We start from the raw sequence: 26,966 nt of genomic DNA, 5'->3' as shown, positions 1-26,966 counted from the left end.
AGACGTAAATGTTTTTTTGAAGTATCTCGATTCCCGTGACAGTAGAGGGAGTGAAACAGCACCTGCTGCCATTCTGGCATTACGTCAATGGTGGTCGTCTGATTCGTTCGTTTGGGAGGAGTTGCTGCGACCGCCATTGTTAAGAGTTCCTTCGCATTACTGAACGTGATTAGTGAATACGTAGAATTATTCTTATTTTCGTGAGGTTTTTTATTCGTAGGTTTTTGTTTTAACGTGAAACGTTATTAGATTAAAGGTGATAAATATATAAGTAAAATATATATTAGTGTACGTATTAATATCGACATAGTATGTCCACGATGAATCCGGAATAGTAAGTAAACTTCTCTTTCCTACGTAAGCATCGTAGAGACAGAGGAGGATATATAACTTCATCATTTTTTTTTTTTTTTTTTTTCAACCATAACCCACTTATTTTATTCTCTCTTTCTTTCTTTTTACTTGATAATGATTCTAACCAATTATACGTGATTAAACGTTAAAAAATCATTTTATTTCATTTCAATTATCGTCTTGTCCGATCATTTAAAAAAAAAAAAAAAATAATAATTCCAAGCTGAACTATCTGACAGATCCACCACTCCCCCCTGCTCTTCTCCTTTTTTCTTTTTCTTCTACCACCCCCCTTCTACCGTCCCCATTTTAGAAGTTCATTCTCTTTACGTTTATCATCATAGCTTTCTTTCTTTCTTTTGTTGCATTTCTCAATGTATTTACGTTTGTCCTTATTGTTAGGTATATTGAATATGTTTAAATTAATATATTACTAGTGTGTTAATGGTTTTTCTATGCGTCTATTTGAAGATATTATGAATCATTTGATTATATTTTTGACAGTTTATAGGAATGGTTCAATACCAAGTTGTATATTGAAAAACATATGTGTGTGTGTATACATTTTATAGTAATGTTAAACAACGAAATTTCATTGATTTTATACTTGAAAATTATTTATATTATTTTTAATATGTTTTACATTTAATTTATTAAATCAATATTGTATTTAATATGACATCAAGTTTAGATGTTTATATATATATATATATATATATATATATGTGTTTTCACAAAAACATGAAATGTGACGCAGTTAAATTATTTTTCATAAATATATGTGTATAATGTTTTGAAAATAATTGAATATATATTCTAAAAGGATTAAAATTTATATTTCAGTGATTATTTGTTCAAATTATTGTTAATTGGAGATTCTGGAGTTGGAAAGTCTTGTTTGCTGTTACGTTTTGCCGATGACACATATACGGAAAGTTACATCAGTACCATCGGTGTTGATTTTAAAATAAGAACAATTGATTTAGACGGGAAAACGATTAAATTGCAAATCTGGGATACGGCGGGTCAAGAAAGATTTAGGACAATTACGAGTTCTTATTACAGAGGTGCGCACGGTATTATTGTCGTTTATGATTGCACAGATCAAGATACATTTAATAACGTCAAACAATGGTTGGAAGAAATTGATCGCTATGCCTGTGATAATGTCAATAAACTTCTGGTCGGAAACAAATGTGATCTTCATACTAAAAAAGTAGTCGATTATACTACAGCTAAGGTATTTAAAAAAAAAAATAAAAAAAGTAAAAAAACAAACAAAGACAAAAACAATATCAAAATCATTTGTTAACCTTATTCTTATTCTTATACGTTGTTGTTGTTGTCAGGGTTATATATAAATTTTTTTTTTTATTATACATAACATTTGTTTAGGAATACGCGGATCAACTTGGTATTCCATTCTTAGAAACATCAGCAAAAAATGCTTTGAACGTAGAACAAGCATTTATGACAATGGCTGCAGAAATAAAAAGTAGAGTGGGTCCACCATCGAGTGGAGCTAGTGATCCAGCAAACAAGGTTAAGATTGAACACGGACGTCCAATTGAGACGTCTAAATCTGGGTGCTGCTGAGAAATGTAATTGTCATTCTCTTTTACCAAAAGTAAGATTTATTTATCTTATACACACACACAAAATTATGTGTACCATCCATCACCACCATCACTGTAAACATACACACACACACACACACATACTGCATTTATTTATTTCCATCGAAATTCTCTATTATTCGTTGATTGTTCAATTATTTGTCTTCTTTTTAGAAACACGCGTTGCAAAATGATTTAAAAAAAGAAAAAGAAAAAAAACAGAATTGCAGTTTTATATACTGCAAAATGATGATTAAACACATTACCCGGAGACAAAAAAAACAAAAAAACAAAACAAAAAGAAGAAAAATATGGGGAAAATGGAAACAAACAACAAATAAAAGGAAAAAAAAACAGAAAAAAACAAAAAAGGAAAAGTCTCTTCAGTTTAATATTAATTAGATACACGATGTGTGAAATATTGTCACGTAATGGACCACCAAAAAAAAAAAAAAAAAACAACAACAACAAAAAACAACTCTGGTGCAGAGTTACGCAACAATTGTTTGCCTGCCTGTCCCCTCGCCACCCTTTCGCCCCGCACCCCCTGTACCGCCCCTCTAAATTGTTTCTTTCTTTTGTAAAAGGGTGAAAATGATTAAACAAACAACATCATTTACTCAGCATATGATTTATATATTTAGTATAAAAGTGAACAATATGTATAGAAGAAATAACAAACTTAGTATTACAATGTTCAAAGAAACATGTTTTTAGAACACGTACTACTACTACTACTACACACACATACACATGTGGGCAAAATTTCCATTACAATAATAATAATAATAACAACAACAACACAAAAAAGAAGGAAAAATCAATTAAAATAAGTTTTTTTTCTGTATGAATATTAGAAGAAGAAAAAAAAAACAACAACAACAAAAAAAATAAGCACTTTGAGTTTCTTAGCTTAATTGTAACATGTACAATTTATAATTATTGGCCCTATATATATATATATATATACCCAGCTTTTCTCTCTCCCTAACTCCTCCCCCCAACCCCACCAACCACCCCCTCGCCTTTCTAAAATCCAAAAGAATTTTTCAAATGTGTCCCTAAGGATTGTCATTATTTTTCCTATTGAAAGTTTACCGTTCTGTTGAGTACATTTGTTCTTATTTTTTTTTTTCTTTTTATTTCTCATTCTATCTTTCTCTCTCTCTCTATCTCTTTCTCTCTCTCTCTCTCTCTCTCTCTCTCTCTCTCTCTCTTGATTAATAACGTAATTTAATATAATATTAATAAATATTTGAAAATGCATTAAAATAATATGCAGAGACACACACACACATACATACATACATATATACATAAAAACACATATGTTATATATACTTCTATAATAAGGTGGAACATAAATATATTTACAAAAAAAAAAGAAAAAAAAAATAACAATAAGCACCTGCACGCTTTTTAAATTGTATAATATTATTATTACATAATGGAAGATGCTTATTATTATTATTATTATTATTATAACATTTATAAAAAAAAAAAGAAAAACAAAGCAAAACAATTTCTTAGTAACTTGTATGTAACTTTGGCCTCGGTTACATATTTTTCAAATCGACATTTCACTAATATTCAAACCATACTACTATTACTATTACTACTACTATTATTACTATTACAATCAACAAGGATCATTTATATCTCATTATTGTTATTTATCTTATTTTTTGCGTGTGTGTATTTAAGTAGAAACTATAAATTCGTGAAATGTTGATTTAAATAAATATCTTTTCTTTTTGTTTTTCTCTCTCTCTCTTTCTCTCTCTTTCGAATTTTCATTTCTAGAAAGTGTTACCTCTCATTCCATTAGCAATTAATAATTTACAATAATATTGCAATGATATTTAATCAACAAAATAATACGACATATTATTATACACATAATTACGTTTTGTGTTGTAGTAGTGTTGTCGTTCGTTCGTTCGTTCGTTTTTTCGTTCAATTGCAATTTTTAATTTGTTTCTCATAAATTAGTGACATTGTTTAACGTAGTATTTTTCATTAGATACGTTCACATTATTATGAGAATTATAATTATTTCATTTTATTTTAATATTTACATTCAATATATATATATATATATTTATATGTGTAGATAATGGGAGAGAAGCGGTAATTTTAAACAAAATGAAGAAAAAGGATTAACAAATAATGCAAAATTTTAAAAATATAATTCTATAGAAGATAAGGATAAACAAAATGCACATTTAAACAACTTTTATACGTGTAATGAGGTGAAATTATAGTCAAATGTTTAATTATTAAAAACAAACTTAAAGAGAGAACAACGTATCTTTTATACAAAGATAATAAGGGTCACTGTAATTTGTTTCTTTATACATTTTACTATATATATATATATATATATATATCTAATGTGCATAAATAATATCGTCAATATATAAAAAAAAATACAAATTATCTTATTCGAAGATATATATATATATATATAAAATTTATATTGTGCTACTAATAACATTGTTATGTCAGCTAATTATTAATTATTAATTAATAATAATAATAATACGTATAAGAAGTTTTTAGTACTCGGGTATATACAATGGTGTAATTACAAAAAAAAAAAAAAAAAACAAAAAAAAACAATACACATTATTATACAATGTGTGAATAAAAACGGTATGTGTCAGTAAAATGTAAGTACCATAAATTACTTAACAAACATTTCCATAATATATCTTTCATTTTTTCTCTTATTATTATTATTGTGTGTTAGTTTTAATATATAAACTTGATACTACGAGATTGTTAATTATTATTTTATATATTACGTTTTTACATTATTGATATTTCATTTTTTACGATGAACATTTTCCAAAAGAATGAGTTGTGTATTTCAATAGTTACAATCTACAAGTATATCATTTCAAATTCTTACTTTTGTAATCTATTAGTAATCATTATTTATATGTGTTAGACATTATGGCGTATAAAAAAAAAAAGAAAAGGATTGAAATGAATTAAAATAGATATATTACGTTATACTTTGAATTATTTATTTGGTTTATTTATACAATAATGATATGTGCAAATTAGATTGCAAATTTAATATGCGAATCTAATTATTGTTCAATTTTTTTTCTTCTTTTTTTATCTTTGATCAAATCAATCGTCGAATAAGCTCGTAAGAAATTATTCACAATGAAATAATAATAATAATAATTAGAACGTATGATTTTCAAATTATCAAATTATCAAATATAAAATAATAAATAAATAAATCTTAACATTCAAATCAAATACAAATATATTAATTCAAGATGTTTTTTTTTTTTTCAAAGAAATAATATAATAATAATAATAATATATTCGGTGATTATTTTTCATTGATAATAATAATATATATATATAAATTTTTTATTTTAATAATTATAAACAAAGTCAGGTTAAAACAACATATATTCTTTGTAATACACACCACCTCTTTTGTTATTTTTTTTTCTTTTTTTTTTTTTCTTTTTACAAATAAGTAGTATAAGATATAATTTATTTATATCGTCAATATCATTTGTGTGACTTTAGTAAAATATCTCATAAATGAATAGTACATTTCATTTTAGATTTAAACAAAAATAAATATAAATAAATAGAAATATCTATATATATATATATATATATATATATATATTGTTTTTTTTTTAAATTTTTTTTTTTTAATGTAAATATCAAGAGAAAATATTTACTAAGTTATTATTTAACAGTCACGCGTAATATGACGGTGGTACTAATAAATCTTGCAGTATGGTTAATTGTCGTTCTGTAAAATGCTGCGCGTGTCCATTTATACCGTTCCATCCATCATAATGTGTCCTATTAAAATCACCTAGTACTTTTCTTATGGTTGTCTAAAAAAAAAGAAAAAATGAACAATATATTTCAATTATATAATCTATAACACTTTGTACTATGTTATAATTGATGTTTTTTTATGTTTTATTCCCATAAGATTTCATCTTATAGTGGAATAATTATATTATTTAGTAAATATATACTAACCGGTACAGGTTGAGGATCATTCAAATGAGGATCAAGATGTTCAAAAATGAATGGTAAATAATTAGGTACATCGTATGGGTGTGCACGAATAAATGCACAAAGTCCCAATACACCTGCATGTCGTAAACGTAATGCATCAGCATTAGCATTTCTCTCAGCTTCTGTTTGATTGTGCATCGAACGACCTTTCTTATGCAATTTAGTCTTGGCTTTAAGTTTAAATTGTTCCTAAAAATGAAATAATCATTATTAGTTGTTCATTAGATATTTATAATCTTTTAATATCAACTTACCAATAAAGCATTTTGATCTGGTATAAAACCACAGTGTAATAGTCCACCAAGTACATGTCCAGCTTTTTCTCTAACTTCCAAACGAATGTCTTCTAATAAATGTAAAACAACATCTTTGATACAATTAACCCATTCTTCTTTCATCAGTACTATACTCATGTTATAAAAAATGGAAGTTTGTAAAAATTCCAAGCAAGTATCTCTAGCGGACCATGATACATTTGTCGACATTTTGACAATTGCATTTAAAACTGTTGGCATGTCGTCTGGTAATATGATGGATTGTGCGAGAAATGCTAAAGAATTTGTACAGATTTGTACCAATTCGTCATCGGTCTCATAATTTTCCATTTGACAAATGATCGGAAACAATTGATAAAATTCTGGCAATGTACCACTTGGTGATTTGTAAACGAATTGTGCTACCCATTTACAAATAATTTTCAACAATCTAATAGTTGCCTCGCGTTCGTTAATATCCAATTGAATATTATTTACAGAATTATCATCGGACTTGAGATCATTGTTAACAGCAGCAGCAGTCGTTAATGATTGTTTATTCTCGTTAAACAATTGTTCGGAATTTTCTGCGAGTATTTGCAATTTTGGAATTACTTTGTCTATGAAATGTTGCGCTTGTGGTATAGCACGATTCGAATAAGATATCGGAAATCTAAGATCAGCTTCAAATACGACGAATAATAATGCACCTATTCGATCTCTCAAATTTTTAAATGGATTAGTCAATAATCTATTCTCTAAACGAATTAACAAACGTTGCATCAATTGTGTTAAACGCCATGGTTGAAAAATAAGAACACCTTGTAGTACACACAAACGTCCAGATTCTATAAACGATGATTCAAATTCTCCTAAAGTAGGTTCTTCCATCAAACATTCTAACAACCAATGTTGTCTATTTGGATCTCTACAATGCATAGAAAGCGATATACTCGTAGTCCAATCAATAATAGTTTCAACAGTTAAATTATCCAATGCCGATCTTATTATCGGTAATAATTCATTCCACATATCGCAAACCATTTCAAAAGGCCAATGTTTTGATCCTTGAATTATACCAGCAATTATTTCCGTTGCACATCGTTGTTTACTTTCTTGTTTATCCTTAACCAATTCATGTAAATGTGGTACGAAATGTTTCAAAGGAGTAATACCATGATTACGAAATATACTTTTAAATAAAAGATATTTGTAACAATTATATCTATCTTTATCCATTTTCTCTTCGATACTATAAAATTCGATAATTTTGTCAATATTTTGAGGATTATCAAAGAAACGTTCGACCTCCATTTCTTCATCAGTAAATTGACGAATTTTAGGATCGAGCGTTGGTTGTTCGCATGATGGTGCATAAAATTCGATTATTTTTGGCCACGTATAATAACCAATATTTGGACGATGAATATATCTTTGTTCATCCCATTGTTTTGACGTGGTTGGACGATTATTGTAATCGTATTGTAACCAAGTATTGTCTGCCCTTTCTCCTGGTATCACAGCATCAGATAACAATTCTTTTTTACATACATCTGTTATAGGAACACTTATCTAAAATAAATAAATAAATAATATTAATAAGTATTAATAGACATTTTATAATATATTCGTTAAATATTATCATTATCAATTACTTTTGGATGTTTTCTTTTCTGTTGTCTGAGTATATGAACAATAACACGTATAGCAATCTTCCTTTCGTCCAAAGAATCGTGAATCAATGCTTCTAGAAAATATCTCACTGCTTTTAACGAAAATGGATATTTTTCGTAAGTAAATATTCGTATAAATTCCATAGACATTAATCTATGTCTCCAATGAAGATTAGTTTCAAGAATAGCATTTAACAAATCATCACAAAGACCATAATACGATTCTAAATTGGCTCGTGAAGTTTCTTTCAATTTTTCTATACCCTTTTCTATCTCATTTTCATTAGGTTTAGATAACATTGGATGAGGATAATGTTCCCATAATTTAGATGCAGCTATAAGACATCTATCTGGTATTTCTAATTCAATAAACATATTTTGATATTTATTTTTCATCGTATCAATTAATTGTTCTTTTAATCGTATAACTGAAAGTTTCTCTGACGGTTTTGATAGAATTAATTTTGGTAATAACGATCGCAACATATGCCAATTACGTTGTGTTATAATAGGATCGTTTAAAGGACGATGTAAAATATACAACACTCCCTGTTTGTAAAAAGAAAAGAACAAAAACGATTGAAATAAGTAAACATAATTATTACTTATATATGATTATTATTAAATTGTGTGTGTGTGTATACCTTGAAAGCATCGTGATGTATTTCACTATCTTTTTCCAGAACGTCTATTAAATGTGGAACGATGAACGTATACGAAAATGGATATGTTAATATACCGGAAGTAAGTACAAATTGTGCTTTGTTTCTTACATTGGCATATCTGCTGGTAGCCAATGCAACAAGTTCTAACATTATATTTTTATGCGTTTCCGTGAACTTGTGCGATTTCAATTGAAGTCTCGTCTCATGATGAATAAAAGCTTGTTCCATTAAAATATGTTCCACGCGTTTTTTACTTTTCACCAATCTGTCATTCAACAAATTTTGAGTTCTTTTCATTTTTTTTTGTCTATCCTCGTAAAAATCTTGCATACGTCTATCGCCTAACAACAAGAACTCCCATAATAAGACCAAATTTAACAAACATCTCGTTTCATCTTCGACATTTTTTAATAACACGTTTTGCAGATTACTCAATATATTAATTAAGTATTTTTTCACGTTACTTCCATCGGGCATAACTATTTCATAATTGTCACCGGAAGTTGGATTAAACGGTGCCCATTCTAACGATGATTCGATACAAGTAAGCGGTGGTTCTTCCCAAAATGGTAAAAAATCTTCGCACCCTTTAACAATACAGTTTACAATTCTCAGTACGGCCAGGAGCTTCTCTCTATAATCATTTATCCATATTTATGTTATATTAGTGCAATGCATTTATTTTAGTCTAAATAAAAAAATGAAATTAAATTAAGTTAATAAAAGTAAGAAGAACAAAGGGGTTTTTTTCTTTTTTTTATATAAAATACATTTAACGTGAAAATACAAAAAATAAATATATATGGGCGGGGGGGGGAGGAGGATAGTAGACATTGTTAAAAAAAAAAGTAAGAATACGTACCTGGACAAACAATTCCAATCTTGACAATAATTTTGCAATAATTCTAATTGTTTAGGCAAATATCTGAAGAATAATTTTTGAACCATTAGAAATTCATCTTTACCAGGAATGTACCAATTAATTTGAATAGAATCAATATCAATTTCTTCTCCCCAATGTCTGGTATAAGGATATTCCGGATCATTGAAATCCCTTCCGTGTGTTTTAAATTTATCAATGTCCAATGTGCTCAACGAGGCAAGTAAACTTTTGAGTAATCGACAAGCATAATTAACTCCTTCTTTCGATTCTAATAATAATACTTTGTCGAGAATTTCAACGAATGTATTCATATGTGGTAATAAATAATTACCAGCGGTTTCAGTTATGGCGGATAACAAAAGCATTGCGTATAACAAACGATTATCCAAATTTTCTTCCTTTAATATATCATCATTTTCACCAATTACATCTAATATTGTTTCGGATAAAAATGGTACCAATGCTCGTAATGTCTCATGACCATTAATATTAGCAAAAACTTGACAAATAACCGCTACTAATTCGCCAGCAACCTTTGTCTCTAAAATACGTTCGCTAACGAATACGCGTAATTTGTGTAAAGCACTGAGAAATATCGTATCACTCGTTTTATGTAATAACGTTGAAAATACAGTTTCCAATACTTCTTCAGCCAATATTTCTAATTTACTTTTACCGCTGCCTTGATTATTTTCCGGTCTTATAAAATCTAACGAGCTTGTGTCAATGAATGTAAATATTCTATCTAAAAATTGTAAGATAAAATCTTCAAAGCGCGATGTCATTTCGCATATCATTTTTTCCTCTTCGTCAGCTATTGCTGATGATTTTGACGAATCGACGAAAGGTATTAAAAGTGCGTAAATGAAAATTAAACGTAATGTAACGACACATTTGCCAATATCATTTGGATCAATACCAGGTAGAAGTGAAAATAAAATGGGTACAACGTGCATTGGACCTTCCGCATATGTGTATCCTAAAAATAAACAACAATTAATATAATAAAATACATTTCAAACTTTCTTAATGTCATCATGATAACAATAATAATAATAATAATATATACATTACCTTTATTTATATTTCTAGATCCTTGTACCATAGGCTTAGCTACGGATATCATACCAACCATAGCTGCAGTGAGTTTATGAGGTTCTGTTAAAGAATCTAATGTAGAATACATTCTATCAACAACCTGTGGTATTACTAAATTAGGTCTCATATTAGCAAGATACTGTAAAGCTAAACAAGGATCTGAAGCATTTAATCTGGTGAACATTGCTGTCATAGCTAAAGGCATCATGCTTTTAACAAAAGTATCTATATCTTCATCGGTTAATTTGTACTCGTCAGGAATTGGTGTTTCCCATGTTCGTTTTGCATATCTCTCTCTACAATTACAAAATATTGTCTTAATGAAATCAATAATTAATTTTATACACAAAATCAATGTATTATTTGATTAATAATAAATATATTTACTTGTGTATACGTAAAATAAAACGATATGGTAATTTCATAAGAAATTCCCTCAATTTTCCAGACCATTTACCAACATTGGCAGGTTGAAAATATGTTTCTATACTTTTTAAAAATTTTTCAAGATATATTTGTGCACTAGATTTCTTACCCTGAAATATATTAATACAATAATTGAATTAATTCATTAATTAATCTAATATTAACGATTATCATATACAATAATATCTTACCAAAACGGATACTATCCATATAGCTATAGATAAAGTATCCATTTTATGAGTTTTCATATCTTGCGTTTGTTTATACGATACTGGTAAATTGAAACAGCGTACAAATCTAGCAAACATGAGAGGTATGTATGGTTCCCAATCGATATATCCAATATTTTGAGATGCTAATGTAGCCATTAACCACATCATTTCAGGTTCCCATGAAGCTCCATTACGACATACGTTCCATAAATTCATAAATTCATGGAACCATAATTGATGTCCAAGAGAATGATGTTGCGGAGGTAAATTCAATGGTAAAAAATATTCAATTTTTTTAAAGATATTCATAAAGTTATCATTGAATGGGCATATCATTGGCCTGAATTCATCTAAGATTTCTTGTGTTGCATTTAACTAAAAAAAAAAAATATATATATATATATATATATTTAAAATATAATTGTGTAATTATATAGATAATATAATTAAAAAGTTATTAAGATTGTCCTTCTTACTGGAAAATAAATTCTGCATAAACGTATCAAGGAAGATAACGAGCGTGGTAAAAGTGGATGAAAATGGTACATTCCTAAAGCTGTCGTTGCTCTGCATAATACTTTTTTATTTAATTCGTATAATGGTCTCCATGGAAGTGTCAAATCATCCGGAGAAAGTAATCTTATCTTTCTAGATTTAACATAACAAACAATTATATTTATATTATAATTAATGATTAGTATATTATTATTATTATTATTATTTATTTTTTGAACATATGGATAATTAAAGGAATACTTACTTTAATAATAGAATTAAAATATTTGCAAATTCTTTGATTTGATACGGATCGATATCTGGTATAGTAATTAATTCGTAATATAATTTAACAAAATATATATGATCTTCTTTGCTGAACTTGAAGCTATATAACTTTATATATCTATAATTAAAAAAAAAATATATATATATATATACAATTAAGATTATAAATAGAGTTGTTAGTAAAAATGATAGGAAATTTAATTTATGATATTTTCGTTTAACTGTTTGAATCCCAAAATACTGGTTTAACTTTTTTTTGTTTTTTCTAGAAAAATATAATGTTATTAAAATGTAATGTAACATATTGATCATTTTGCTTGTCATTCGTAGACAATTTTTAAAAATCTTAGGACTTGAACAGTTAACACATACAATATAAAATATATTATTATAAATATGATATATTAACATAAATATGTATTTTTTTTTGTTTTTTTTTTTTTTTAATAAACTGTAGATAATACAAGAACATAGAATAATTTAATAATAACAGTTTTATTATAGAAATAATAATAATAATATATAAATTGTATATATTATTTTGAATAGTATAAATCTCACTTATTTAATCTCTTCGTCCATAATAAACATCCAGGTTCTATTTCACGGTACATAACAGCTCGTCCTAAATTTCCTTTAATATCAGCCAACATCGTTTCAGATTCATTTTCTAATTCTTTATAATAAGGTAGTAATTTATTATAAACATATTCCATTTGATATTTCTTATTTTTATTTGAATTACAATTTTTATTCATATTTGAATCTTTCAAATCTTGATCGTTGTCAACCTCCATATTTGGGATGAATTTCTTTTTAATTCAAATTGAAAATTATTGATGATCTATTTCACAGGTCTACTCTTTGTTAAAGTTCACACAATACTATTGCAATATCACTGTATTAAATTAGATGAAATGTCTTTATTCTTACTCATTTTTATCAAGTCATGTTATTCATGGTAGGAACCATATTTGTTAGTTTAGGTTGGTAAAGATTTACCCTTTTAATGTGACATAATTGCCATCATACGAATAATAAAAAATTTAATATCATTGTACGTTTTTTTTTTTTATATCAACCTATATATACACATAATAATGTGTCATCATTCAAATAAATATAAACAATTTTTATAAGATGATTTAATTATTATTATATTTCATTGTTACAATCTATGAAAATATGCAACATATCACATATATTATTATAAATAATTATTTATAATTAATTAACAAAATAATTATATGTTTAAACAATTGAAATTATGAATATAAACAGGATTTATTTTGATTGGTCAATTTAATCCTTTATTCTGATTGGTTAATTTAATCCTTTATCCTGATTGGTTAAACGAGCTAGTTATTTTAATAGGAGGAGTTTTCAAAGAGAAAAATTGGACAAATTTTTTTAGTGAAAAATAATATAAATCCCGTTTACCGTTCATTGGCTGTGACATTAACTAGAAAACAAAATCATTATGAGAGAATCATATGAAACAAAAAGAAAAATAATATTTATCTATTATTTGACTACGTGTATCGAATTACGTAACTGATATTTGTATCTTTTTTTCTTAGATAATCAATTAACGATAGTGCAATTAAAAAAATATACATTATCTATTATCTAGAAATGTTATCTAATTTATATTTGTGAATTGGTGCAATGCGAATATGTATATATAATATACCCATATGTTATGTGTGTATGTGTTCGTGCTATCAGATGCAACGATAAACAATTTCTAGTTCTAAACACACTTGACATATAAGATAATATTTTAAATAAGTACTTCACGTTTTTATTGTTTAAACAATTGAATGAGTTCATTCTTTTATTTTTAATGTATATGCATCGCTAGTACTTAAATTTATAAATTAGTTTTTATACTTCGGTGAACAATTTATTATATAAACGTCAAAAAAGAAAGAAGAGGATAAAAAGGATTAACCTAAAAAAAATAAAGTTATATGACATTTATAAGTTATTTAATGTGAATTTATCATTTGAAAAATATATAATATGAAGACAAGAAAAACTTTGGCCATTCTTGGAGCAGGATTAATTCTTGCCTGCTGTTTAATGACATATTTAATGATGGATCTGACATTTTTTCCTCCAGGACAGGATACCAAATTGTCAATGCACAATGTAAGTTTATTACATGTTTCTTTTGTATTAAATATTTTTGTTCAATTTATATTTGTATGGAATACTAATGTAAATATAATTATCTTTTTCTTTTTAGAATCAATGGTTACATTTTGAAAGTAGATTAGCTAAATTAGAAAAAGATTTTAACAAACATCACGAAGCCATGAGTGCTCTTCAAGAAGCAGCTAAAGTTAATCCAAATTTACTACCGGTATTAAAAAAAACAAATAATCATGAACAATCGGGTCCAATCCAAAATAACGTAGAGAAATTATCCGAATGCAATTTTAATCTCAATCGTACACCAGAGGTGGATATACAAATGTTAGATTTATATAAAATATTGGATTTTGACAATCCGGACGGTGGAGTATGGAAACAAGGATGGAATATAAAATATAACAAAGAACAATGGCATCCTAATAGAAAATTAAAAGTTTTTGTTATTCCACATTCGCACAACGATCCAGGATGGTTGAATACTTTTGAAAAGTATTATACATCTCAAACAAGAAATATATTAAATAATATGGTTACCAAATTGGCTGAAGATAAACGTCGTAAATTCATATGGGCCGAGGTTTCATTCTTTAAACTTTGGTGGGACGAACAATCAAAAGTAACGCAAGATTTAGTCAGAAATTTAATTCACGATGGACAATTGGAAATAGTAGCAGGTGGTTGGGTTATGCCAGATGAATCTGTTTCTCATTGGATTGCTCAACTAACTCAATTAACGGAAGGACATCAATGGTTGAAACATAATTTGGATTATGTACCTAATTCAGGATGGGCGATTGATCCATTTGGACTTTCACCAACTATGCCATATTTATTGAAAGGAGCTGGGTTAAATAATTTGCTTATACAAAGGGTACATTATTCGGTTAAAAAGAAATTAGCGAAGGAAAAGAAATTGGAATTTCGATGGAGACAATTGTGGGACAACAACGGCTCTACAGAATTGTTTACTCATATGATGCCATTTTACAGTTACGATATACCTCATACGTGTGGACCAGATCCTAAAATATGTTGTCAATTTGATTTTTATAGGCTTCCTAATTTTGGTTTGACTTGTCCATGGAAAGTTAATCCACGAGCTATAACTAAAGCAAACATAGCGGAAAGAGCTACGTTGTTATTGGATCAATATCGTAAAAAGTCGCAACTTTTTAAAACAAATGTATTATTAGTACCATTGGGTGATGATTTTCGATATGCCCATGTTACCGAATGGGATGCACAATTCAACAATTATCAACATCTTTTTGATTATTTAAATTTAAATCAACAATTGAACGTTGAGATACAATTTGGAACGTTGAGCGATTATTTTGATGCCGTAAGAGACAAATACAATTTAGAAGAGTTTCCTACTTTGTCCGGTGACTTTTTTACTTATTCCGATAGGGATGATCATTATTGGAGTGGTTATTATACATCAAGGTATATTATTGTTTTTTATATTATTAACAAAATGTATATTTGTTTCTTTGTTAATAAATAAATCTTATTCTTTTATAGGCCATTCCATAAACGATTAGATCGTGTATTATTAGGTTCCTTAAGGGCCTCTGAAATTTTGTCAACGATAGCATGGGCCAAAGGCATTTATCATTTAGCTGAAGGCAACATAGCACTTAGATTAAGCAACGCTAGAATGTGGCACTCGTTGTTTCAACATCACGATGGTGTTAGTGGAACTGCTAGAGATAACGTAGTTATAGATTATGCTCAGAAAATGATATTAGCATTAAATAATACAGCACACGTGCTACAACAATCTGTTATGCATTTATTAAAAACTTCTGAAGGATCAACAATTGATCAAGAAGCCCACTACCTTACATTGGATGAGACTAGGTTCGAAAACAGATACTTATTCCTAGTTAGTATCTTTTGCTGTTTGTGTAGAGGTTGTAAGGTTCTTATCATATTAAATAATTTAATAGTTATATATATTTTTTTTGTAATTATTTTACTAAATCACACAATAACTTAAAATTCATTCAATTATTTATATTATTGTTAAAGGTCTCATCATACGAGTCCTGGAGAAAAACATATACTCATACTTGGAGATGAAAATCCTAAGAAAAAAGTTATAATATACAATCCTTCTCCAAGACAAAGAAAAAACATACAAACTTTAATCGTTTCAACACCTTTCGTCAGAGTTACCGATCATACAGGACAATACGTTAAATCCCAAGTATCCCCAGTTTGGGTTGGACCTGCTGCACCATCTGCTGCTAGATACGAATTATCTTTTCTTATTACTGTACCAGGATTTGGGATTAGTACATACGTGATACATGCACTTCGTCAACAAGTATTTCCTTCGTAAGTCAATATATATATATATATGAGAAAATAAATAATTTGTTAATTTATAACGTTATTTTTTAGAGATGTTTATGCAGCTAATGTCACAGTATTTAATACTGATCTACCACTAACAACGGTGCCAGGTTTTTCTCATATGCAAGTACAAACTCTCGCTCAAGAATTTTCCATATCTCAAAGAATAGAATTATCTGCGTCATTTGGAAAATCTGGTTTCTTAAAAGCTTTAAAAGTCGACAATGTTACCTACCCAGTTCATTTAGAATTTGTTAAATATGGCACTAGAGGTTCTGGCAAAGATAAAAGCGGTGCATATTTATTTTTACCTGACAAACCAGATCCAGATTTAATATTTATGGAAAATAAACATATTATTCATCTTGTAACTGGTCCCATTTTATCGAAAGTTTTTGTCGAATTACCATACGTACGCCATACTTGTATATTATATAATTCACCTGGTAGCGATGGTATTGGATTAAACATATTAAATGAAGTTGATATAACAGAGACACAAAATTATGAACTTGCAATGAGATTAAACACAGATATAATGTCTGGAGATCAATTTTTTACTGATTTAAATGGCCTTGGTGTAAGTATCATCAATATTTTGTCTAATATTTGTTAACAATTCATTATATATACAATTTTTCATGATCCCAGATAATTAGACGCCAAAGATTTCCAAAATTACCAACACAAGCCAATTATTATCCAATGGCTGCAAATGCATACATTGAAGATAAGCATAAAAGATTAACTATAGTAACTGCACAACCATTAGGGGTTGCTTCTATGGCATCAGGACAAATAGAGGTAATGTACACTTAATACGATTAATAAATAATTATAAAATAATAGAATAAATGTTACAAATATACTTTGATATTACATTTGTAGATTATGCAAGATAGAAGATTACTTCAAGATGATAACAGAGGATTAAGTCAAGGTGTAACGGATAATTTATTGACAAATCATTTGTTTACTTTAGTATTTGAAAGAAGGAGATTAAATTGTCCAGCATCTACAGCTACTGGTCATCCTTCAGGTTTGTTATCCGTAGCCGCGCATTTAGCATCGGAAGAATTATTGTATCCGATAATAGCAATGCATCCTCATAATTCATTGCCATATAATTTGCAACCGCATTTTACTCCGTTGCATTATGATCTTCCGATCAATATAAATGTTATTAGTTTAAGAGTATTATTCGTTCCTGAAGGAGCTGGCAAAGGTATTGGTATGGTTTTATACAGAACTGCATTAGATCTTTGTTGGGGTACAGAGACTTATTTGCAACAATTTAATATAACAAATACCGGAAAAATAAATTTATCATTTTTAAATCATTTGAAGGATATGACAATTAGCAAAGCTCCTCTTACATTTTATGATGTTGGCTCGTTTCTTAAATCATCTATCGTCAATTTGTGTCCCAATGAAATTTTGTCTATTTTATTTCATAAAACGCAATATTAAAATAAAAAAAAATAAAAAAGAGACATATTTAAATTAAATATAATATAAATAAAAATCTTTTCACGATGCGACAGGTATTAATACTTGTTTACTTAAAATAACATAATCTTTCTTCTCCGAATTCGGTGGGCTTGTGTTGTCCAATTTGAAACTGCAAATAAAAATAAAAAATAAATTATGATTGAAGAAATATATATATATATATATAAATATCAATGAATTTTGTATAAAAAACTTATATGCTTATCATATGAAAAAAAAAAAAAGAAAACTTATCTGATAAGAAAGAACATTTTTTTTTTTTTTTTAATGATAAGGCTGATTATATCTTTGAGCGAAACTGTAGATAGATATTTATAATTATTAGACACATTAAATAATTCAATGAACATTCTTGTACAATTATACTTAAAGGCAAGCTTTCTTTCTCTTTTTTTTTTTTTAAGTACAATTATTTAATTACTAAGTATTATTATAGATATAGATATAGATATATATATATAAATATTCTATGATTATATATAAATATATGTATATTTATATATACATACATAGAATTTATTTATAAAATACATGAAATAATTGATTAATTATTATTATTATACTGTATGGTTAAGTCTACCTCAAACCCTGTACTATTTTTGTCTTAAGTTATATTTTAAAAATAATATTTTTGTGATTTTAGTTGATACACGCCATTATTAGTCTTGTATTTTTATTTATAAAAAATTTGATTATTATTATTAATAATAATAAATAAAATAAGTAATAATTAGAATTAATATATACATATATATATATATATATAAATTTTATTACCCAAGCGCATAGAAGAAGTGTAAAGCAGGTGGATTATTTTTTAATACAGTCAATACAACTTTTTGCATTTTATGTTTCGATGCCATAGATTCAAGAGCTTGCATCATAAAACGACCAAGGCCTTTACCTCTCGCTGATTCTTCCAATTGTAATTCATAACTTAACAGATATAAATATAATATTTTGAACAAATACAATTTATCGTATGTTACATTGTAATAATAATAATTCATATATATATATATATATATATATATATATATATATATATATATATATATATATGTTTATACTTACCAATATAATACTTCAATTTGATAATCTATGTCAAAACGAAAATGAGAAAATCCAATGAATTTGTTATTGCAAGATGCTAACAAATACCAAGCAGTTGGTTCAGTTAATTCTTTTTGTTTAGCATTTGCATCCCATCCCCAATCAGATTTTTCATACAAATGTCTCATATTTCTTTCCATAATATCAAATATCCAAAGACGACATTCAGATGATGCTTCTTTTGCCTTAATGCAACTTAAATTTACTGTAAATTCATTGTTTCCTGTATACGTGTAAAACGTTTCAAGCATCTCCAATGGATCTTTCATGGAATTAACTTTATTTATAATACATTTGGCACGAGCTACTTTTTGTGATTTGGAACGTCGTTTCATTTTAATCGATGATCTATTGAACACTAACAAAACATATAAATAAATGATTTATAACATGTATGATTAATAATACATGCATGTAAAAATAAAAACAAATAATATTTCATTTATAATATAGTCAATATTTTTATACAATTATTTTGTTTTTTTTTTTGTTTTTTTTTTCATTTATCTATTTTATATTATAAATTTAACAAATTATTATATTGTGTGTATATATATGTCATGTGAATAAAAGGTTTATTTAATTAATTATACATGCATACACACATATACACAATAATAATAATAATAATAATATTTTATAATGAAAAACAAAAAAAAGAATTATTCAATAAGATAAAAATGTGTGTAATTTCATTGGAGTTAAGTCAAAGTATAAATTTTATTACGAAATAAGAAATATAGTAATAAATATAATAATAATAATAATAATAATAATCATGATGACGATCGTTTTATTAATAGAAATAATATAAAATATCTAGTTTGAAAATGAAATTTATCTTAAAATAAACAAATGCAATGTACCAAGGTACTTCGAATGGTATCAATTAATCATTAACTAACCTCTTCAAAATGTTAGTCTTCTAAGTTTTGTGATATCAACAATGTCGAAGTGAACATATTGTAATTGATCCTGTCAATTTCGTTCGTTTAAGTTATCTTATTATTTAGAGGAATATAAAATAAGGTTTGTTTAATTGAAATTAATATAATTAACGTTTAATAAAAAATATATTATTAACAATATTAATTAAACCAGTTAAATTAGAAGTGATTACGTGAGTTTTCAATTTAGCATGATTGTCAAAGTATGATAAAGAAATGTACATACAAGTTTTCAAATGAACTTTTCAAATAATTTAATATTATACATTTGATTATATTATTTTATAAGAAATATTTGAAAATATTACATTCGTTCATTTTATTTAATAAAATATATAAGTTATAGGTTATAGTTATAGGTTAAGAATATTTATGTTTATTCTATCAACTTTATTGATATAACTCAGTCGAAGATAGGTTTCTTTTTATTATTATTATTATTATTTATTAATATATTAAATATATATCGTAAAAATTGTATGTTTCAGGTATTCCTTAATTAAATAACAAACAATGGCAGAAAATGCTGCTAGTTCTAATTCGGAGGAAAATGCAATTTCCTCAGATATGACAAGATGTTATGAAAATTATATTATTGTTGATGTCGGTGCCAATTTAACCAATAAGAAATATAGTCGTGATTTAGATAGTGTAATACAAAGAGCTAAAGATGCCGGAGTCCAAAAGATCATGGTTACGGGTGCAAGTATTCGTTCCAGTAAAGAAGCTTTAAGACTGACAAGAATATATCCCGGTACACTTTACTCTACTGCCGGTGTACATCCTCATGATGCCAAGTCTTGGGAAAATCCAGATACTTTACAAGAACTCGAAAGTATAGCTACCAATCCGGAATGCGTTGCAATAGGAGAATGCGGTTTAGATTACAATCGTGACTTTTCTGATCCTGAGACACAACGTACTGTTTTTCATAAGCAAGTAGAACTTGCGTGTCAATTAAATAAACCACTTATAATACACGAGAGAGCAGCTCAAGCAGACGTATTGGAAGTTCTCAGTCATTACAAAAATCGTTTACCACCAGTTTTAATTCATTCGTTCATCGGTACCGCTGAGGAAGCACAAATTTATCTGGATCAAGGATTTTATTTAGGAATAACCGGTTATCTATGTAAAGATAAATCAGATAGCGGTATTAGACAGTTGTTGGAAGCTGGTCAAGCACCGTTAGATAAAATATTAGTTGAAACTGATGCACCTTTCATGTATCCCAATACGAGAGCTAGTAAATTACCTGTACGTGTTAAAGATGCTTTAACTGAAAGATCCATGACTTTTCTTCATCGTTATTGCACCTTTCAACGTAACGAGCCATGTGCCTTGCCAGCTATAGTAGAAATGGTAGCAGCGTTTATGCAAACAACTCCTGAAGAAGTTGCTTTAGCTACCGCTTTCAATGCTTTGAAATTATTTGGTCTAAATGCGTGATTTCAATTTGAACAATATCAACATTGTTATCTAAGGTGGTGCTAGTGTTGGTGCTTCACAAGATTTAGATATTGGTGCTAAATATATATGCTATATTCTATTTTTAATCTAATAATCTGACTTTAGAAAATTTATTCAATATTTAACATTATTAACGAAAAATAAATACACTTCGTTGTGTTATAATCAATGTAATGAAAATTGAGATATTACAACAACAACAAAAAAAAAAATAGTCATGAATTTCAGCACCAATATTTATGCTTAATTTGTTATTTTATATTTTATATTATATATTATATATATATATTTAATATTTTATTGTAATTTTATTTGAAATTTGATATTAATTTTAAAACTGGTCTTCGGAAACATTTAAACATAAGAAAAATAATAGTTTTTAACTAGGAACAAATAAACATATATATATATATATATATGTATACATTATGGATTGTTAAATTGTTACTCTTTCGTACTTTTAATTGTATGTAAATAAAAATAACACACACTCGAGGAGTATATCAACTCCAGATGAAATTATAAATATATATATACACATAGTAATGATTCTATCTCTCTCTATATATATAAGAATATATATTTTCAAGAAGACAAGTAAAATAGTCAATTTTTTCATATTATTCATTTTTCATTAAAATGATGACTATATATATATATAACATACGTTTTAAATCTACTACCGTTTTTTTTTTTTTAGTTTTGTTCAATGTATATACAGGAAACATTTTACCAATAATAATATGTTTATATCTTAAATGATATATCAATATTACAATAAGTTTTATCTCAAATATTATTAGCTTATAACTTTTGCTATGATATTAACCAAACTTTCTTCATTTTTATTACATCTTAATTAAAATTAAATTAAATGTTAAAAAATATATGTATATATATTTTTTTTTTAATTTTGACATATGTTTTTATAGTTGATAGTTTATCAAAGATAAACAAAAAAAAAATCGTACGAATTGTGTAAGTAATGTGAAAGAAATACGAAACTTATCAATATTTCTTAATTAAATCATTATTTAATATTCTAAAAAATTCATATATTATTATTATTATTACGTTAATTCAAAAATATCCGAACATTTATTTTTAATTTCTTGCATAATATACGTATTCTTTTCGTGCGTTGGCAAACTGATCCATTCATTTATATTTATCGCAACGCATTTATAACCGGTCCATTTTTCTAAAGACATTATTTGTGATTTCCATACACCCAATAATTGTTGTGTATTAATAGAATATGATTGGTAAGGATATGCTACAATGAGTATGCTGTAAAAGTAAATATATTTCAATGAACATTTGGAAAAAAAAAAAAAAAAAAGAATGAAAAAGACAATAACAAAGAAGAAATGTTATAAATATTTGATTCAAATATTAGGTCGAGTCATAAGTAACTTCCGATGCGGCTATGTAGTAGAATCTATTTTTCGTATTTACCTACTATAAGTCACCGAAACAAACGGATTTTTGATATCACTGTATAGATGAGGATTCAGTTTAGTCTTCTGTTAACTTTTTTATGCAGTCAATGTTACATTTAACCGTTTTTCTTAATCACTGAAATGGATAGTAAAGATCACACGTGTTAAAAGTGAAATCTTTAATAAAACTAAGTTTCGAGAGAATGAGACGAGTACAAAAAAACTGTATAGCTATATTCCGTCTCATTCTCTCGCAGGCTAAATCCTATATGTTTGTCTCTTTTTCTCTCATTATTTAGTATAGCAGACGTTTCATAGCTTCGTTACATAGCTTCGTTACACAGCTTCGTTACACAGCTTCGTTACATAGCTGCGTTACCGTTTATTTACTTTTCAGATCACTCCCATTCTAAAGAAGTTTTCACTTCAATAAAAATATCTGGTCTAGGATAATTGTATTCTCTTCTTATTTAATATCGCGGCTGTTTCATTGCATTCCACCGCTCCGTTACATAGCCGCCTACCACTCCGTTACATTGTTTCAAATCACACCCATTCTAAAGAAGTTTTCACTTCCAAAAGTGCATATTCAACATGTAATGCTTTAGGAATTGAAACAAAGCAAGTAGCACTAAGATGGCAACTGAAAAAATATACAGCTTATACAGTGTAGGACTGATAACTGATAGGGCAGTTAGAAATTGGTTTGGAAAATTCCGTTCTGGAGATACGATCTTAAAAGATGAACCGAGTGCAGGGGACGTATTTCCGACTTTGATGAACCTTTTAAAGGTAATATTGAGAGCAAAATCCAATAGATACGTTCAACAATTGTAAAAAGTGCAAAAAAAAAAACTCCATGAAAGGTGTCTTGTACTTATCAGTCGCAGAAACGCCATTCTTTTTGTCTCATCAAAAAACGGAAGTTATTTATGACTCGACCTAATATTAATTGAAAGAGATGTAACATAAAAGAAAATTACTTACGGTACAACGTTTGATTCATAGTTGAAATCTTCAACGTAATTATTACAATTTGAAAGAATTGTAGAATCACGTATATTAAATGCCATGGGATATCCACCTTTTCTCATAATTACCGCATGATCTATAAGAAAATAATTTAATATAAATTATGTTATTTAAGTTTTATTAAAAATTTTATTGAAAAAATAAAAAACAAAAAAGAATAATAATATATAATACTTACTAATGGTATGTCCTAATTTTGTTTTTAAATTACTTGCCACATATTGTGGACCACCCATTGTTTTTTCCATATGAAGTCTTAACGTGGTAGTAAATTTGGAATTAAATGGTTGATTTTGTAATTGAAGAAATATTTTATCAGGAAAAGGACCCGTATAATACGGATATAACGATTTGACGATTTGATACAAAAAAATGATTCTTTTAGAATGTACATTGTTTCCTGAATTAGAATATAATAAGTATTTATCCAATTCGGTAAAGATTTTCATCAATAATTTAGGATAAAATTTATTTAACGCTGCTAAATGAACGGCACATTTAAGTAATGCTTTGAATGGAGTATCATTTAGAAATTTTTCATCTAATAATTTAGATTCTAAGATAAGCCAAGGAACTGATTGATATTGAGCGTTAGATAATATTTGTAAAATTTCTTGTATAGAATATGCGTCTATTCCTAATATATATTCCTTGTCTAATATTTTATTTGTTAGAAATTCTATGAATGGTAGATAAACAAAATTGATACTATTTAAATATTTAGCAATGTTGCAACTAATAATGAAACTTGGATTTTTACTAATCAAAACGTTAAGTAATTCGTTGATGAATGTTGCATCGTAACTATGAGATATTCTCCTGTATAAACATAAAACATTATTATTATTATTATTATTATTATCATTTAAAAATAGTTTTAGAACGAGAGGATGTTTTAATAATATACAAAATTATATGATATTTACTTATCTATCAAGCTTTTAGATATTTCTTTTAAACATTCTTCTATATCTAATGGCGACATTTTATTAATGTTTTGAAAAAGTGCTTCGCGTACCATCACTATCGTCTTTCTATTTTCCGCAGAGTAGATTTTTTGTTCTGCCAGCATACTCAATGAAATATAAATATTTTTTAAAGTACGGACCGAAGGTGGTTTAGAATCGTTTATCAGTGCAGATTGTATGTCTTTATAAATTTTCATATATGTGTTTTGATCATTCGTTAATTTCACGTAATACAATGCCAATGATAATTCTTTCAAATCAGTATGATCAAGCTTATTTATTAAAATACTTTGAAGTAGCATTGGTAATGCTAACTGTAATGCTGATGATAACGGCGTTGGTTTCATTGTTTTAAATATTACCGTTAACAAATGCATTTGATTGATGTCCAATTGATTTAAATTAAGTTTTATAATGTGTAGCAAACTTTGCATTATCATTGTATTCGATGGTACATTTAAATAGTTCAAAAATTTCAGAGATTTGATAACATCAGCTAAGGTCATTTGTCTTATTTGTTCTTGCATACGATTGCAAAGCATTTTAAATCCTTTATATTCCCTTAACTCAAATTTGTTTTCTTCGGTAGCGGCTATCTTAGATATTATCGACAGTACATCAAAGATATCGGGTAATTGCATAGTTTGACATTCATCAGTAATTGAATCTAAGATTCGTTTGGTATCATCCGATGTCATTGTCAATGATTCATTCATGATTTTTTTCACTGGTTCCAGATTTGCCGATCTATAAATTTCTAAATATTTCCATAAGTATTTTTAATTATATCACAAAACATATTTATATGACAATAATAAGGAAAAGATCATTTTTTCAAATACTACGCAGCAGTATTGTAAGAAACGTGTTCTAAGAAAACAAAGAATGTTTTACGTTAAATGGAAAAATAAATTTACTTCTTTCTTTTTATAATATAATAATGTATATATTAGGTATACAACCGAAAAGTAATGTCTTTTCTACAAATGTCAAATTTTGTATATATTTTTAATCAAGAACCGATTTTGACTTTAATCAATTTGATATTAAAAATTGTCATACTAGATGAAGAAAGATTGTTGATAACGAGATTGTTTATGTTATTGATTAAAAATAGAAATTTATTCTTTTGAATTTAAGGTTAGAAAGCAACGTTACTTTCCGCTCCACCTAATATATATTTAATAATGTATTGTAAATTACCTCTAGGTGGGTTCCAATAATTCTGTGAACTATTTAGATAAATTCTATTTCTTACTTTATTACAATTTAAGAATAATGCTCGACTTCGCATAGTCCATGACATCCATATTATTTGTTTTAAACATTTATCCATGCTATAGAACATACATAAGAAAGTTTAAACACATTATTATTATTATTATTATTATTTTAGTATTATTTATAATTTTCAATGAAATACCAGAAAAAGAGATGGTTGTTATAATTGATCATATATTACCTGTATATTGTTTATTTTATTTTTTTTTAAATAATATATTAAAATAATTGTAGTAATCTAAGCTTTTTTTTTTATAAATATATATATATATATATACATATGATTATTTTATTATTGTTATCATTTTTTTTTAAATAAACTTTTATACGATATAACAGAAAATAATCTTGAGGTTAGAAAATATTAATATTTATATATTTTTAATATTTAAAAAGAAATATTTCATAATGTTATTTTAGGTTAAGTATAAATTAAACTCATATACTTTCATGTTTATCTTGTTAAAGGTATCAAATATGATTTATGTCACTTTCTTTTTTAAATTATAACCGTTTATCTGAATTTTAATTAAATACCAAATTTTTGATTTTATCTTACACGAGGTTATACAAGTTTATTATGTTGGTATGATTGATGTTACAATTTAAACGTTGGTTGTACTGTTTAAAGCCAAATTTACAAGT

General features: G+C 26.9%; 6 protein-coding genes across 11 annotated transcripts; 3 read left to right on the top strand and 3 right to left on the bottom strand.

Moving 5' to 3' along the window:
• Positions 1-63: 63 nt before the first annotated feature.
• Rab1 (RAS oncogene family member Rab1) lies at positions 64-4,147 on the top strand. 2 transcript variants are annotated; one of them, XM_089173722.1, is made up of 4 exons: positions 779-907; positions 1,198-1,594; positions 1,750-1,955; positions 2,145-4,147. In XM_089173722.1, the coding sequence occupies exons 1-3, from the start codon at positions 810-812 to the stop codon at positions 1,948-1,950; spliced, it is 696 nt and encodes a 231-aa protein (XP_089029848.1). In that variant the 5' UTR covers positions 779-809; the 3' UTR covers positions 1,951-1,955; positions 2,145-4,147. The 2 variants fall into 2 exon arrangements, with proteins under 2 accessions (XP_089029849.1, XP_089029848.1); XM_089173723.1 differs by lacking the exons at positions 779-907; positions 2,145-4,147 and adding an exon at positions 64-334 and having other exon boundaries at positions 1,750-1,981.
• Positions 3,330-13,114, bottom strand: LOC107067314 (proteasome activator complex subunit 4B). Its single transcript, XM_015322706.2, has 12 exons — positions 12,597-13,114; positions 12,013-12,153; positions 11,729-11,900; positions 11,232-11,627; positions 11,002-11,150; positions 10,591-10,910; positions 9,496-10,495; positions 8,613-9,267; positions 7,951-8,517; positions 6,296-7,867; positions 6,003-6,230; positions 3,330-5,851 (listed from the first exon to the last, which is right to left on the bottom strand). Exons 1-12 carry the CDS (start codon positions 12,830-12,832, stop codon positions 5,708-5,710), a joined length of 5,580 nt encoding a protein of 1,859 aa, XP_015178192.2. The 5' UTR covers positions 12,833-13,114; the 3' UTR covers positions 3,330-5,707.
• A 395-nt stretch (positions 13,115-13,509) lies between these two features.
• alpha-Man-IIa (alpha-mannosidase 2) lies at positions 13,510-18,912 on the top strand. The gene is made up of 7 exons (XM_015322711.2): positions 13,510-14,189; positions 14,287-15,641; positions 15,720-16,058; positions 16,230-16,538; positions 16,605-17,136; positions 17,208-17,360; positions 17,445-18,912. Exons 1-7 carry the CDS (start codon positions 14,061-14,063, stop codon positions 18,024-18,026), a joined length of 3,399 nt encoding a protein of 1,132 aa, XP_015178197.2. The 5' UTR covers positions 13,510-14,060; the 3' UTR covers positions 18,027-18,912.
• Positions 17,879-20,227, bottom strand: Naa40 (N-alpha-acetyltransferase 40). 3 transcript variants are annotated; one of them, XM_015322714.2, is made up of 4 exons: positions 20,087-20,227; positions 19,143-19,539; positions 18,846-19,004; positions 17,879-18,177 (listed from the first exon to the last, which is right to left on the bottom strand). In XM_015322714.2, the coding sequence occupies exons 2-4, from the start codon at positions 19,514-19,516 to the stop codon at positions 18,087-18,089; spliced, it is 624 nt and encodes a 207-aa protein (XP_015178200.1). In that variant the 5' UTR covers positions 19,517-19,539; positions 20,087-20,227; the 3' UTR covers positions 17,879-18,086. The 3 variants fall into 3 exon arrangements, with proteins under 3 accessions (XP_015178200.1, XP_015178199.1, XP_089030161.1); XM_015322713.2 differs by having other exon boundaries at positions 20,048-20,092; XM_089174035.1 differs by lacking the exon at positions 20,087-20,227 and having other exon boundaries at positions 19,143-19,775.
• Positions 20,072-22,305, top strand: LOC107067319 (uncharacterized). Its single transcript, XM_015322712.2, has 2 exons — positions 20,072-20,210; positions 20,617-22,305. Exon 2 carries the CDS (start codon positions 20,642-20,644, stop codon positions 21,575-21,577), a length of 936 nt encoding a protein of 311 aa, XP_015178198.1. The 5' UTR covers positions 20,072-20,210; positions 20,617-20,641; the 3' UTR covers positions 21,578-22,305.
• A 307-nt stretch (positions 22,306-22,612) lies between these two features.
• On the bottom strand, positions 22,613-26,906 carry LOC107067359 (uncharacterized). Of its 3 annotated transcripts, none has more exons than XM_015322797.2 (6): positions 26,768-26,906; positions 26,244-26,377; positions 24,999-25,797; positions 24,251-24,891; positions 24,028-24,148; positions 22,613-22,888 (listed from the first exon to the last, which is right to left on the bottom strand). In XM_015322797.2, the coding sequence occupies exons 2-6, from the start codon at positions 26,374-26,376 to the stop codon at positions 22,669-22,671; spliced, it is 1,914 nt and encodes a 637-aa protein (XP_015178283.2). In that variant the 5' UTR covers position 26,377; positions 26,768-26,906; the 3' UTR covers positions 22,613-22,668. The 3 variants fall into 3 exon arrangements, with proteins under 3 accessions (XP_015178283.2, XP_015178282.2, XP_089030155.1); XM_015322796.2 differs by having other exon boundaries at positions 26,503-26,902; XM_089174029.1 differs by lacking the exon at positions 26,768-26,906 and having other exon boundaries at positions 26,244-26,464.
• Positions 26,907-26,966: the final 60 nt, after the last annotated feature.

Source organism: Polistes dominula, unplaced genomic scaffold (genome assembly GCF_049000335.1).
Source record: "Polistes dominula isolate Pdom_NZ unplaced genomic scaffold, Pdom_raw_medaka contig_75, whole genome shotgun sequence".
Taxonomy (NCBI): Eukaryota; Metazoa; Arthropoda; class Insecta; order Hymenoptera; family Vespidae; genus Polistes; species Polistes dominula.
The sequence above is the reverse complement of the archived record's forward strand: the minus strand, read 5'-3'. Positions and strand labels throughout refer to the sequence as shown.

Bases quoted from the DNA above. Each gene is read 5' to 3' on its own strand.
- alpha-Man-IIa (XM_015322711.2), top strand. From the start codon at position 14,061: ATGAAGACAAGAAAAACTTTGGCCATTCTTGGAGCAGGATTAATTCTT. The intron at 14,190-14,286 runs GTAAGTTTATTA...TTTTCTTTTTAG, and splicing joins CCAAATTGTCAATGCACAAT to AATCAATGGTTACATTTTGA. The intron at 17,137-17,207 runs GTAAGTATCATC...TCATGATCCCAG, and splicing joins CTGATTTAAATGGCCTTGGT to ATAATTAGACGCCAAAGATT.
- LOC107067319 (XM_015322712.2), top strand. From the start codon at position 20,642: ATGGCAGAAAATGCTGCTAGTTCTAATTCGGAGGAAAATGCAATTTCC.
- Rab1 (XM_089173722.1), top strand. From the start codon at position 810: ATGCGTCTATTTGAAGATATTATGAATCATTTGATTATATTTTTGACA. The intron at 908-1,197 runs GTGTGTATACAT...TTTATATTTCAG, and splicing joins ATATTGAAAAACATATGTGT to TGATTATTTGTTCAAATTAT. The intron at 1,595-1,749 runs GTATTTAAAAAA...ACATTTGTTTAG, and splicing joins TCGATTATACTACAGCTAAG to GAATACGCGGATCAACTTGG.
- LOC107067359 (XM_089174029.1), bottom strand. From the start codon at position 26,388: ATGTTCTATAGCATGGATAAATGTTTAAAACAAATAATATGGATGTCA. The intron at 24,892-24,998 runs GTAAATATCATA...ATGTTTATACAG, and splicing joins TCTAAAAGCTTGATAGATAA to GAGAATATCTCATAGTTACG. The intron at 22,889-24,027 runs GTAAGTAATTTT...TTACTTTTACAG, and splicing joins TATGAATCAAACGTTGTACC to CATACTCATTGTAGCATATC.
- LOC107067314 (XM_015322706.2), bottom strand. From the start codon at position 12,832: ATGGAGGTTGACAACGATCAAGATTTGAAAGATTCAAATATGAATAAA. The intron at 12,154-12,596 runs GTGAGATTTATA...TTTTAATTATAG, and splicing joins TGGACGAAGAGATTAAATAA to ATATATAAAGTTATATAGCT. The intron at 8,518-8,612 runs GTATACACACAC...TTTTACAAACAG, and splicing joins TACATCACGATGCTTTCAAG to GGAGTGTTGTATATTTTACA.
- Naa40 (XM_015322714.2), bottom strand. From the start codon at position 19,516: ATGAAACGACGTTCCAAATCACAAAAAGTAGCTCGTGCCAAATGTATT. The intron at 19,005-19,142 runs GTAAGTATAAAC...ATATCTGTTAAG, and splicing joins CAAATTGAAGTATTATATTG to TTATGAATTACAATTGGAAG. The intron at 18,178-18,845 runs GTAATAAAATTT...TTTTATTTGCAG, and splicing joins CACTTCTTCTATGCGCTTGG to TTTCAAATTGGACAACACAA.